Source organism: Marmota monax, unplaced genomic scaffold, assembly GCF_021218885.2.
Source record: "Marmota monax isolate L192 unplaced genomic scaffold, Marmota_monax_Labrador192_F-V1.1 WCK01_AAM20220418_F8-fsc00095, whole genome shotgun sequence".
Lineage (NCBI taxonomy): Eukaryota > Metazoa > Chordata > Mammalia > Rodentia > Sciuridae > Marmota > Marmota monax.
Genome location: NW_026695244.1, coordinates 1,112,236 through 1,126,749, shown reverse-complemented (window position 1 = coordinate 1,126,749; position 14,514 = coordinate 1,112,236). Strand labels below are relative to the sequence as shown.

The 14,514-nt window shown below is 37.0% G+C and overlaps 1 protein-coding gene across 1 annotated transcript in view; it reads right to left on the bottom strand.

Annotated features, from left to right (window-relative positions):
* Positions 1–14,514, bottom strand: part of Cdk15 (cyclin dependent kinase 15) — a 94,822-nt gene that overhangs the window by 78,732 nt on the left and 1,576 nt on the right. Inside the window, exon 4 of the mRNA XM_046463133.2 lies at positions 7,986–8,065. Coding sequence (XP_046319089.1) covers positions 7,986–8,065 — 80 coding nt within the window. The remainder of the gene's footprint in view (positions 1–7,985; positions 8,066–14,514) is intronic.

Sequence of the window (14,514 nt, the reverse complement as noted above, 5' to 3'; positions counted from 1 at the left end):
TTTCTGTATTTATAACCATGACTTCTGACCATTTACTGAGAATGCTTGTATTTTATGTATATTTTTACTTATAAATTGTTTCATAATTTTCCCCTCTTATACACATACAATCGCACACACACACCACACACACACGCACACACACACTACAAAGTATGTATCAAAATTAGATATTAGGGGCTAGGAGTGTGGCTCAGTGCTCCAGTGCTCTTGCCTAGCATGCACAAAACCCAGGACTTGATACCTAGCACCCAGTGTTCTTGCCTAGCATGTACTAAGCCCTGGACCTGATCCCTAAAAAAAAAAAAAAAAAAAAATTAAAAGGACATGGTAAAGCTGACATTGCTAAGAATATTAAGATTTTTAATACAATTTTAGTCTTAATTATATTACTAAAACCCCTTATGCTTATTTTAAAAATCATGATTGTATGTTTTATTAATCATGATGACTTCAAACTATCATTTGCTAAAAAGCTCAAGGAATGATATCTACTTGGATGAGACTACTAACAACATGAATATAAATCTTTATTTCATGTAATTTTCTTGATTATTTTACTTATTAGGAACTCTGCCATTTCTCTGTTTTGATTTATATTTGTCTGATTAGTTTTATCTACAGGTCACAGTTTCTTTTATTTTATTTTTTAGTTGTAGTTGGACACAATACCTTTATTTTACTTATTTATATTTCTGTGGTGCTGAGGATCGAACCCAGGGCCACGCATGTGCTAGGCGAGCGCCCCACCACTGAGCCACATCCCCAGCCCTTACAGGGCACAGCTTTTTTTGCAGAAATATTTTTAAGCCATTCATTCATTTTATGAAGGTTCGCTGCTCTGGCAAATGGCTACTTCTCTCTACTCTTTTTTTCCCCACACCCTCACCCAATCCATCAGCAAATCTGTTGGCAAGACTTTCAAGACATTCCAGAAGCCCTCACGGGCCAGGTCCTCTGCACTCTTCCTGAGCCAAGTCACCATCCTACCCTGGCAGAACTGCTGTAAATGCCTCCTAACTGGTCCCCCTGATCCTACCATCTCTTCCACAGCTAACCACTGGGATCCTTCACTGGAGAGGGATCCACACCCTGCAGTGACCTTTCATCTCACTCAATAAAATCCGAAGTTCCTGCTCTGGCCAGCCCCACCTCTGCTCATCCAACCATGCCCATCACTCCTGGGCATCTCCTCACACTGCCACCCTGGCTTGCTGGGCTTTAGCCACATTGGCCCCCTACCTGTTCCTGGGGAACTTGCAAACACAATTCTTCTCTGAAGTCTCAGGTTTGCAATCCTTTTACTTGCCACTCTCTTTCCTCAGCTCTCTGCACACTTCCTTTAGGATTTTGGCCAGATGATACACATTAGGTCTGGGCTTCTTTGGCCACTGTAGATGAAAAAGCAGCTCTCTACCCCATCCCACCCCAGTAGGCCTCTATCCCTGGACACCGCTTCATTCTTTCCCATAGCACTTACCAGCACCAGACACAAAATACATACATGCACACGTGTATATACATGCACACATACATTTACTGTCTGCCTTGATCCTTGTGAATATAATATTCATCAACAATAGGGACTTTTATCTTTTTTGCTTATTGCTGTGTCTAGGGTACACAGAACAACATCTGGTATATTCATGTTATCAATAAATTCCACCCATTGTTGGCTGGTAGAGAGTGTTTCTGATTCAGATCCTTTTATTCCTTGTTTCTTTAGTCTTCTCCCTCCCAAATGTTCTGCTTTACGGCCATGTATACTATTACGGATATTTTTTAATATATTTATTTTTCAGTTGTAGGTAGACACAATATCTTTATTTTATTTATTTATTTTTATGTGGTGCCGAGGATCAAACCCAGGGCCTCACACTTGCTAGGCTAGCTCTCTACCTCTGAGCCACAACCCAGCCCCTACTAGTGCTTTTTTAATGCCTGAGACTACTGAAATAGCTATGTGGAAACTGAATTTTACTGAGTAATTTATAGGGAGTTTGCATGAAAGAGCCCATAATGTTTAAAGCTTTTATCTTGTGGTGGCATTGGTATGTGGTTGAGTGTATGCACTACAGGACCAAAAATGTCTTTAGCTTCAAATATGAGAGTCTCAAACCCAGGGAAAAACAGTCTTTCTTCAAATTTCAAGGACATCTTATAATCTTTGCAGTAGGATGTAATGCCTGTTCTGCAGACTAAACATATTGAGGATGAAAAAGTCAACTGAGAAAAAGGGAGACAGATCCTAAAATCAGCATTCTGATTCTGGTAAAATTGCTGTTTTCATAATCATATTTCAAGTATTATCTATCTATCTATCTATGTAACTGGGGATTGAACCCAGGGGTGCTCTACTTCTGAGCTACATTCCCCAGCCCTTTATCTTTATTTATTTTTAAATTTTGACACTATTCTCACTTAGTTGCTGAGGCTGGCCTCTAACTTGTGATCCTTCTGCCTCAGTCTCTCCAGTAGCTAGGATTACAGGCTTGTGCCACTGTGCCTGACATTATTTTTGTTTTTCTTCAACAAAAAGACACACAAATAAATGGGGTGCAGGGTGCTTAAAGCTCCAGACAAGTCACAATGGGGTTTATTTATTTATTTATTTTAATGTGGAGCTGAGAATCAAACCCAGGGCCTCCCACATGGTAAGCACATGCTGTACCACTGAGCTATATGGTGCTTCTAAAGTAATTTCAGTGATGGGGGTGTAACTCCGTGGTAGAGAACTTGCCTGCCATGCATAAGGCCCTGGTTCAACCACCAGCACTGCAAAAGAAAAAAAACAAATGAAGTAATTTTATAAATGATATCAATGATAATAGCTAACACTCATTGAGTATTTAGGCCATCCCAGGTATTGTTGTAAGAATTTTGTATGTATCTACTTGGCTTGATCATGAAAACATCCAGAAAATCAGAAGAAACATGAAAAAAGAAACACAATCCCAAAGATCAGGAAAAATCATGCATGGTTGATTTTGATTCTGTTCATAAGATATCTACAAATCTAGATAGTAATATGATAATGTGAGCTATTTCAAAATTCAGACAATTATCACTTTCATCTCACAATGATAAGAGAATATTTAATATCTTGGTTTTGTCCATTTCATTGGATTTTGTGTCTTAATGAAGTTTTAGGAAAAGTAATGCTTTTCAAGTGCAATGGGTCACAATGTCTCTTCCTTGTCCTGGAGATGTGAAGAAAATATGGAAGATGATGACAAGGGAGAGCAAGGCTGTCTCCCCAAGTCGTGGTGAGTGCCTCTGCAGGTCAGAGTCCTCTCCAGACTGTGGGATCCTTGAGTATGGATTGAATCCATCCCTATTTTCCCATCTCCAGCACTAACACAGGCCTTGAATGTGGTGGTCAATAAGTACTGAGAATTAATAAAGAGCAGGCCACTTGTAATGAGTTTATGTAGGAGTCAATAAGGCAACCCACCTCAACTCCCACTAGACATTGAATAAAAAAGAGTCGGTGTGCTGGGGTGTAGTTCAGTGGTAAAGCTCTGACCTAGCAGGCATGAGGCTCTGAATTTGATCCCTAGCACTACAAAAAAAGAAAAAAAAAGTGGGGTTGCAGTTATAGTCCCATTTTCTCTGACATGGATCAGGTCAATGAGTCAAGTTATACATTCCAATAAAAGATACAATCTAGATAAACATTAAGACAAATGTCAGATATGAAGTTATCCTCTGGGCGGGTACGGTGGCGCATATCTGTAATCCCAGTAACTCAAAAGGCTGAGTGAGGTAGGAGGATTGCAAGTTTGAGGCCAGCCTAAGCAATTTAGTGATGCCCTAAGCAATTTAATAAAACCCTATCTCAAAATAAAAAAATAATAACTAACAGGGCTGGAGATGGGGCTCAGTGGTTATATGTTTCTGGGTTCCATCCCTGATGCAAGAAGAAGGAGAAGGAGAAGAAGAAGAAGAAGGACAAGAGAAGGAGGAGGAGGAAGAGGAGGAGCAGGAGGAAGAGGAGGAGGAGCAGGAGGAAGAGGAGGAGGAGGAGGAGGAAGAAGAGGAAGAGGAGGTGGAGGAGGGGAGGTGGAGGAGGAGGAGGTTATCATCTGATTTTTCTGGAATTATAATTTCCATCACATACCTTCATTTTGTTTTATAAAGATCTAACCATGCACATGTGAATTTGCTGTGTGTGATGTGATTTGCTTGCATTCCACTGCAGACTATTTATCAATGTTTTTATTTTAAGACAGGGTCTTGCTAAATTGCCCAGGCTGGCCTTGAACTTGCTATCCTCCTGCCTCAGCTCCCCAGGTAGCTGGGATTACAGGTATGCTCCACCACACCAGGAACAACTCTGAGATTCGAATCACACTCCGCCTTTGTCTCATCCCATGACCTCAGTAAGGCTCCTTGGACTATTTTTTGGCTTACTTTTCTCTTGTATGGATTGGAAATAATTACTCTGTAATTTTCCTAAAAGCAAATGGTCTTAAAAGATCCTTAGCTGAAACTTTCCAATTTAGAGAATGCAATTACTGGTATTGTAGAATCGATGATAGAATCAGAATTGCTAAATATACAATATTATTTTCTTTAAAAATGTTTCTTCCGCATTTTCCTTAATGTTTATACAGAGAACATCATAAAAACAGATTTCTATTTTCACTTTTAATCTTGTTAAAAAAGAAATGCTTAGACCAAGCATTTCCAAATTTATATAATAAAGTAGAAAAAATTGTAAATAGAATAGATATGGATTCTAATACCTAATAACTCTTATTACTAGCTCTGTGACCTTGGACAAGTCACCTAACCTCTCTGAGACTCAGATTCTTTCATCTTTACAACAAAAATAACGCTTTTTACTACCAAGAGTTCATGAAGGGGTTTAAAAAATTGATTATGAAGAGGGGCTACCTTGTATGCCTGGTTCTTAGAAAAGGTTAATTATACGATTGCTTCCTAAGAAAATATTGGTAATAATCGAAGGTCCTAGGTTTAAACCAAAAGTTGAACATTTGTACAAAGATATTTAAAATAAGGTATATTACTAAGATATTGATGAAGAGTTGAATAAAATGAAGACTCTTCATCCTGATATAAAAACACAAACATATTTTCTTCTAGATATGAGAAGAAACATTTGAAATATAATTTTGAGCCAATTGTGAAAGATTTTCTAAGTTTTTGCAAAAGCTTCTGATCTTTTTAATTAGCAAAATAATGTAAGAAACATGTGCAGTGCTGTGTACCTAGCAGTAAGCAGAGTGCTTGGCCACAGCAGGTACTCAATAAATATTTGTAGAATGAATGCATAGGAAGTTGTGGATTTTTGAATCAGAGAGATTTAGTTTGTGTCTTACAGTGCAATCATAACACCTATCTCTAAAGGTTGTTAAGAAGATTGAAAGAGGTATAAAAAGGACCTGGAACTTGAATTAAGACGTTTTCCTTAGTGCTGTTTATACTTTTGCTAATTTCATAATATTATATGTCAAGATCAAATGAAAACAAATAGTATTGTACTTGACCAGACTAATAAACTGCCACGTGTATTCTCCCTATAACATACAGAGAGACTGTTCATATAGCAAAATCCTCCTCAATTCGTCTCTGGCTGCTTTGCCATCAGAGCAGCCAAACTGCTCAGAAGTAATTCCTGCTTCAAGGCTTTTTAAAGCAGGCTGTGGTACTCACTTGGTTTTTCTGCACTTGGCTTTTGGTTGCCTTTTTAGCTAGTGACCCTGGATTTTAACTAATGAACTCCAGCTGTTCTTATTTTGCCTTCCAGCCCTACTCAGTTAACCTCCTGTCTCCCTGGGTGCACATCCTTCGAGTTCTTTCAGGAGAAATGGGACAGTGCCAAAGTTCTTAAATGAGGCCTCACATCTTGAAGGGAGAGGGCCTCTCTGACAAGGACTCCAAGTTTTTATATTGATGGAAAAAGAAACATTCGTTGTTGGAAACTGGAAGCCTAACAACCTCCAAAGTGTCAAAAATCCTTTTGTGGTTTTTATTATTATACATTGCAAACCTTTCAGTAAGGGAAGTTCATAAAACCAACCAAGAGTGTCCTCAGTTCAATACTAAATGTAATTGTAAGCACCTGTGACCGGGAGGCAGCTCGTTGGTAAAAGTGCAATGAAAGAAGCATCTAGCATACGGAACAAGACAGATCCAGCTTTTCTGAACCATGCTGAGAACCATCTGTTAGCAAATCCAGCAAAAAGATTTCACTGTTAGCCTCAATGTCAACCTGAAAAACGTGGCTGTGGGCAAAAGCTAAGCAGCAACACTGGCCTTACACAATCAAGCTCACAAAGGCCACAACTGGAGAATGAAGTGAACCTGGACCTGGATCCCATCCCTGAAGGAGAGTGACCTGGTGATTTCTATTCTATTCAGAAATACTCTTTATCCTATCCACACATTTCTTCCAAACATGATCATCTTTCACAGGGACCACTAATAAGTACATCAGTAAATGCAGCTTCCATGGTATTACACACTTAAAACCATGCATTCCCCAGAATGCACCTGATCCTACCAGGATGGGTCCCTGGCTAAGCTGACAGCCATTTGGCCCTTCCACTTAAATTTAAAGTGATGTATTCCCCAGAGGCTCTGAAAGACTTTGAAAATGGCATTAAATTCAGTTATAAACTCATTTGCTGAATTGCTTTTTCCATGCCTGATTGCATAAACCCATCCTAAGCTCAGCATCTACTGACTCCATTAGCCATAATGAGACCACTGGTTCTTGTCTTGGTTTACAATATCTTTTACACACTTGTTCCATGAATTATCTGCTCCACATGGAAAACCACATAGAAAAGAGACTGGAGCTTTCTCATCCTTCACAACACTCAGCAATATGCTTTGCACATAATATGTGCTCAGTAAAAAGAGAAGATAAAAGGGAGAGAAAGTAAAGCCAGGGAAAGGCATTTCTTTTGTTTTTTGCTAAAATGGACAGTAATCTCAATTTCATTTTAAATGGCCCATGTAAAAAAAGTTGATACATTGTATTTTTAATGATTTATTCACTATATTGGCTTTTCTTTTTTTTTTTTTTTGTAGTACTGAGGGTCCACCCCAGTACCTCACCCAGTCTAGCCAAGTGCTTTACTGCTGAGCCATATCCTCAGTTGTTTTTATTTTTTATTTTGAGACAGGGTCTTGGTAAATTGCCCAGGTTGACCTCAAACTTGTGATCCTCCTACCTCAGCCTGGCTTTTCAATTTTTATAGTGTAAATTATTAGTTATCTCTATGCTCAACAAGAAATTATCCAAAGAAAGGAGCAAGAATGGAATAATAAGAGCCAACATTTACTGAAGTCTGAAAACAGACTCTGTGATAAGTGCCTTGTATATATATTCTTGTTTAATCCTCATAGCAACTTGTGAAACATGGACTATTATTATCCTCTCTCTACAATAAACTAAGTCTTGGGCAATCTACCCAACACCACACCACTGGTAATGGTAGACCTACAATGCAAACCCAAGTCCATCCTTCCTCATTTGCTATACCAACCAGGGTACAAAGGAAATACAGACACAACTCTTAAAGTATATGCCTTCCCAAAAGAGTTTTTCAACTATGAGGAAAGAAACATTTGCTACATTTAGGCAAATTTCCCACTAATAATTTGGATGATTTTAAAAAAAAAAATTTCATATGAATTTTTTTGGTGTTGTATAGATGCAGTTTTCACAACCAGCATGAGGCCAAACACTTGGAACGTATTCAGAAACACTGTTTGAGGTCAAAGTTTTGGTCAAGTGATATAACAGTTTTGAATCTTAACGTCCTCAAGAATAAATAATGAAATAGTAGTATAAGTTTTCTTAGAAAACTGGCATCAAGAACAAAATTGTAATGGTAATATTTCTTTCATAAATATAAAAAACCAGATGTTTAACAGATAAACTCAAAGCATTCTTTTACCAAATCCAGGAATCAAAACAGATCTCTTGGGTTTGCTTTTCTGGTTCTTACCTTCCCGAATTGCTGTGAATGGGACTCCTTCCTCTGCATTCATGCTGATGACTTTTAAAGCCACTAGTTGTCCATTTATCCTAGAAAAGGGGATGGGAAGTATGGCACTCACTTATTGACATGGTTCAAAGCAGCAATAGAAAAAGAAGGCTTAAGAAAAGGAGTTTTCTAACAAAAGATATTCTAGCATATGGATCTACAATTATCTCCAAATAAAAAAATTATACATATAAGTACATAAAAATATTCTCCAAACAAAAAGTTATATATATATATATATATATATATATATATATATATATATATATATATAAAGTATATATCATATATATGATTCATATATTTTAACAACACTATATCTACTAAAGCAATGTATGTTCATTATAGAAAAAAACTGAAGAAAATAGAAGCACAGAGAAATCAACCCCCTCTTTATAGGGGTGCTGGGGATTGAACCCAGGGCTTTGTTCATGTGAGGCAAGCACGCTACCAGCTGAGCTGTATCCCCAGCATCCTTTTTATTTTTTGAGACAGTCTTACTAAGTTTCTTAGGACCTTGCTAAATTGCTGAGGCTGGCCTTGAACCTGTGATTCTGCTGCCTTAGTCTCCTAAATTGCTGGAATTATAGGCATGTGCCACCATGCCCGGCCCTCATAATAGTTTGATGTGCACTGTTTCTTTTATTTCCCTTTTGTGCATTTAAGATATTCTTACTTCTCATCTGACTTCTTGTAGTGGTCTCCTAACCATCTCCCTGCTTAAATACTTGTACTCCATCTATCTATACTGAACAGAGTAGCTGGGGGCACATTTTAAAAACCAAAGTCAAAACAAGTCACTTCTTCATTCAAAAACCAGCCAGACTTTTACAACAGCCTCCTGATCAGGCAAGTGTTGCCTGATCTGCCCAGGCTTCACCATTCTCTCTCTCTCCCCCTTCATCCTCCTACTCTCCCCTTATTCATTGTTTTGTTTGTGATGTAAGCCAAGTGCCCAGAACAGAGATTTAAAAAAAAAAAAAAAAAAAGAAGGAAGGAAAAAGAAAAAGAACAGAGATTTTAATGCAGGTATAAATATGTTGGGTTGCTTTGGTTTGTGGGGTCCTGGGGATTGATCCCTACGGTGCTCTACCACTGAGCTACAGCCACAGCCCTTTCTACTTTTTATTTTGAGACAGGTTCTTGCTATGTTGCCCAGGCTGGCCTCGAACTTGTGATCCTCCTACCTCAGCCTCAAGAGTAGTTGGGATTATAGGCCACAACCAACTATAAATGTTATTTTTACAGAGCAGGATTTATATCATATTGTCAGTAATCTGATCTTTCTCCATTTAACATTTTCTCTTATCATTCCTTATTGTGTTGTATGATGTTTAATAATGGCCTAATATTTCATCATGTAAACATACTAAATTGTTCAGCCAATTCCAAACGTGTGTAAATTGTTTCTACCTTTGGACTACTATAAAAATACAATAATGATCATATTTAAAGATTCATCTTCTCATACAGCCTTAATTATTATTTCCTTAGGTAGATATGGAATTGCTGAGTCAAAGGGTATTCAGTGCCCATGTTTTCATTGACTTGAATTCACTAAGTGATCACACAACGATGGCACGAGAGTGGCCATTCCATCACTTCCTTGCTAACACTGAGCTGGGTTTTGTTTCTATTTTTGTATTTTTAGATTTCTTTTTTAAGAACAGTTTCACTTTTTCAGAAAACTTAGGAAGACAGTGAACCAACATTGATAAGTTATTTGCTAAAGCCCAGAGTTGATTAAGATTTCTTTAGTTTGTACCTAAAGGTCCTTTTTATTGTCCAGGATCCCATTCAGTTGTCATGTATCCTTCAGCCACTCTTGGCTATGATAGTTCCCAGATTTTCCTTGTTTTTGATGATCTTGGCAGTTTCGAGGAGTACTGGTCAAGTATTTTGTAGGATGCTCCTCTCTTGGGATCTTTCTGTTTTTCTTATGATTGGTTTGGGATCATGAATTTGGGGAGGAGCCATCTTCACATTATATTCAGGATACCTATTGTGGACATGAATGTCCTTTGATGTGGACCTTAACCACGTGGCTGGAGTAGCATTTGTCAGGTTTCTCTACTGGGAAGTTACTCTTTCCCTTTTCCATTCTGTACTTCAGGATGAATGTCACTACATACAAGGAATTGAGAGCTATGAGCTACCTCCTTGAGATCTGGCTGGAATTCTACATGGGAGATTTATTTCTCCTCTCTTATTTATTAACTTATTGAACCATTTATTTATATCAGTATGGACTCATAGGTATTTTATTGTTTGGGTTATAATTTGATATTACTTTACTTTGTTTTTCAAATGTTTGCAGATTTGTCCTTTGAAAAATCTTTCAGTTAGCTCTCATGTCACTTTGGCACATCCACACCAAACTGGGTTTTGTGTTGTTGTTGTTTTGGGATGTTTTTGTTTTTATCTTCACATTTTAGCCTATATAATAAGTTAAAGACGTTATCACACTTGAATTTCTTTACTTATGCAAGTGAGTTTTCATAGTCTTTTCTATTTCTTTTGTGCTTTCCCTAAATTGCCTACTTTTTTCTTGAAATACTTACATATACATCTCACCAGTTATTTTCATTTGCTTTATAATGTCTTTGAAGATTTATTTACTTGTTTGTTTATTTTTGTGGTGCTGAGGATCGAACCCACAGTCTCATGTATGCTAGGCAAGTGCTCTACCACTGACCTACATCCCTAGCCCTGAAGTTTTGAACTTAAAAAGATTTTTATGATGTTCAGTATTTTCCAAAGAGTTTTGCTTAGAGCCTGTTTCTGTAAAATTCTACCCTACTCTCCCCCAAGAAAAGTTTTTTGGTCAAATATGTTTAGAAAATGCTTCTTAATTGTTCTTAGAAGGTCACAGTATACACTGACATTTTTAAAATACTGAAAGAATCTATAATAAAGAATTGAACTTGGTTTTGTTCTGCCCATATTGATTTTTTCCATAACTGTTTCAATGAAACATCTATTAAGGTGTCTCAGAACTGGGGATCCCTAGAACATACTTGGATATATGGGGCACCACGGACACTTCCTATCTTTTCTCATGGATTCTGATTTGAGTGTTAGACTTTCCAGCCTAAAAGTTACAAAGAATCCACATATCTTTTCTTCTAGTTCTTGTATGTTTCTTTTTCATTTATCTCCTTAATCCACCATGATTATATATTTTAGTGATACTTGGATCTTTAACTGTTCTGGACTTTTCAAAACCATGTTTCTTTGATCTGTCTTTTCTTATATTGTGCTGGCCTTTTTTTTTTGTTGTTTTTGGTTTTGGTGCTGGGGATTGAACCCAGGGCATGTGAGGGAAGCATTCTACCAACTAAGCTATATCCCCAGCCCTGTGCTGCATAATTTTAATTATTGTAGTTTAGAATACACAGTTGGACCTCTGTATTTGTAGGTTCTGTATCTGTTAAAACAACTGCAGATTGAAAATAATCTGGGAAAAATTATGTCTGTACTGAACATGTATTGACTTTTTTTTCTTGTCATTTCTCTAAATTATACAATGTAACAACTACTTACATAACATTTACATTGCATTAGGTATTAATTTATATTCAAATACTGCCCCCTGTTATATAAGACACTTGAGGATTCGTAGATTTTGGTGTCTAAGGGGATCTAATCCTCTGAGAATTTACTATATCTAGAATACATCAAAACTTGAAATTAGACACTGACATGTTTGCACAATTAGAATTTCTTTCTTCTTCTTTTTTTAGTTGTAGATGGGCACAATACCTTTATTTTATTTATTTATTTTTATGCAGTGCTAAGGATGGAACCCAGGGCCTCACATGTACTAGGTAAGCCCTCTACCACTAAGCTTCACACTCCCAGCCCCACAATTAGAATTTTTAATTCAAATACCCTGTACTTAATCAGTCCTCGGACTGGTCATTGTACAAGACCTACGCAATCTCCTGATGCACACATACGACCTCCTGCCTGCACTCATCTCTATCCACTGTCCCCTCCAATGCCAGGCTGACTCTGCCCCCAGGGATTGTTGTACTTGCAGTCTCCCCTGCCTTCCACTGTGCTAATACATAGCTCACTCCTTGCCTCCAACAGGTTCCCTGTTCAAGTGTTTCCTTCTCAGCCAGGCATCCTCTTGAAGCCCTATTTAAAATGGTAATCCAACAACTCTGGCCCTCTCTCTCTCTCTCTCTCTCTGTTTCATTCTTTTCTATGAATTATTGGGGATTGAACACAGGGGTGCTCTACCACTGAGCCACCTCCCCAGCCCTTTTTATTTTGAGACAGGGTCTCACTACTTTGCCCAGACTGGCCTCCAACTTGCATTCCTTCTGCCTCAGCTTCTAGAGGAGCTGGGATGACAGTTGTGCACCACCACGCAGGCCATTTTCATTCTCCCTGGCACTTTTCACCCTTCAACAAATTCAGTAGTTTACTGATTTGTTCACTGTTTATGTCACTCTCATCACACTCCATAAGAGCAGGGATATTTGTCTCTTTTGTTTTCCAGTGCATTTTTTTTAAGTTGTCGATGAACCTTCCTTTTATTTATTTATATGCCATGTTGAGAATTGAAGCCAGTGCCTCACACATGCTAGGCAAGCACTCTACCTCCGAGCCACAACCCCAGCCCCCAATGTATTCTTATTAGCTTAAGTAGTGTGTGACACATAATAAATATCACAATTAGAAAAATTAATAGACTTTAGTAGAATGAATGAATGTCTGACTCTTTAAGTCTTGGATGTCCCTTAGTAAATCTTTACATAAATCCTGCTCTGCTTTTTAATGTTAATCATCACATTTTGTTGTTATTATGAGAGGAGCTTTTCCTACTATATTTTCTAAATAATCATTTCTAATATATATGACAACCTTAATAGGTATATATTGATTTTGTAACCGATTACCTATTGTTCTGTTACTACTTTTAATAGTTTCTTAGATGATTCTCTTTGGTTTTTTTAGGGGGACAATGATATCATATACAAAAAAATTATTTTTGACGTTGTTTGTCAGTTATGGATAATGGTCATTTTTGCCTTATTTCAATCTTACCAGGAAAGTCTCTGTAATTAACAGAAAAGTGTGTGTGCTATTGATTTGAAATATCCTTCATGGTAATGAGAAATTATCGTTCTATTTCTGTTTTGTTCAGAGTTTTAAAAACTAGAAATTGATGTTGAATTTACCAAATGCCTTTTTGGCATCTATCTTTACGGTATTTTTGAACATATTTTTATATTATAAATGTAATGCCTTTGTGGTGGGGAATAAAGTGAGAAGTTTAAGAGTTATCTTTGTTTCCCTGCTCCAGTTTCAACCACTAGAAATAACTAATCTCTTGTGTATTTCCCCAGACTCTTTTATGTACATACAAATCTATATATGTATAATACATCTGAGTGTTTTTTTTCCTAAAAGGGATCAAAGAGTATGTATTGTTCAGTAACTTGCTTTTTTTCTTTTAAAATACTGGACATCTTTTCATATTAGTACATCTACTTCATACTGCAGATGGCTGCATACAATTTCACACTACGGAGATTATTTACCCAGTCCTGCCTTGATGACTATTTGTGACCAGGTTTTTATTTATTCTATTATAAATCCCTAAGTGAGCTGCACACCTCTACTTATATCCCTGTGCACTTGAACATGTACTTCCAATGCACTTTTCATCCTATTCCTGGTGAGTTTCTTGAAGGAGAAATAATTTTTTTTTATCATTAATTCCTATGACAATCTGCAGGTGTGAATTAAATCTTGCTTCTATACAATATTTTTAAACTGTATTTCCCTTATAAAACAAGTAAAAAAATCATAAAAATCACAAACCATTAAGATAAATAATAAGTACTTAATTTTGTAGTGTTTATATTAAATTTCTAAAATTAACATTTAACCACTATCAAGCCATTATTTTTCTCCATCCAAGTAAGATAAATGAAAGAAATAAGACCTTCCAAACTTCCCACCCTAAAAGGCAATGGAATTCAATTTTCCAAAATGGGTAATTGTCTTGGATAAGCAGTATTTTTATTCTCCGGTTATTTGCATATTTTGCAAGTGTAGAAAACTCAGGATTTATCATTTTTTGCGTATTCCATACTTTGCAGAAACCAACTTCAGATTTTTTATAAGAAGGCAAGGTGGAAGAATTAGCAGCAAATTTAATAAATTACAATTGTAAAACTTTATCATTGTGACTTACATATGAAAAACTCTCTAGAAATACCTTCCCAATTGTGTTTCCCACCAGGCAGTAATTGTTCTTTTTGGTTAATAGTAGAGAAAGTCTACTTTATTTTAATGGAATAAAAGAGAGGAAAGGCTGATAAACATTTTAGTGAGCTGGTTTTAATTGGAGTAGGACAGGTTTATTTTTATTTTAAGGCTATTTAAGTCATCATGTCTCTCTCCCTGTTGGCCCTGGTGTCTTATACAGGTTCCAAACGCTGTGAACTTCTGTACTGTGTCATCTGGCTCT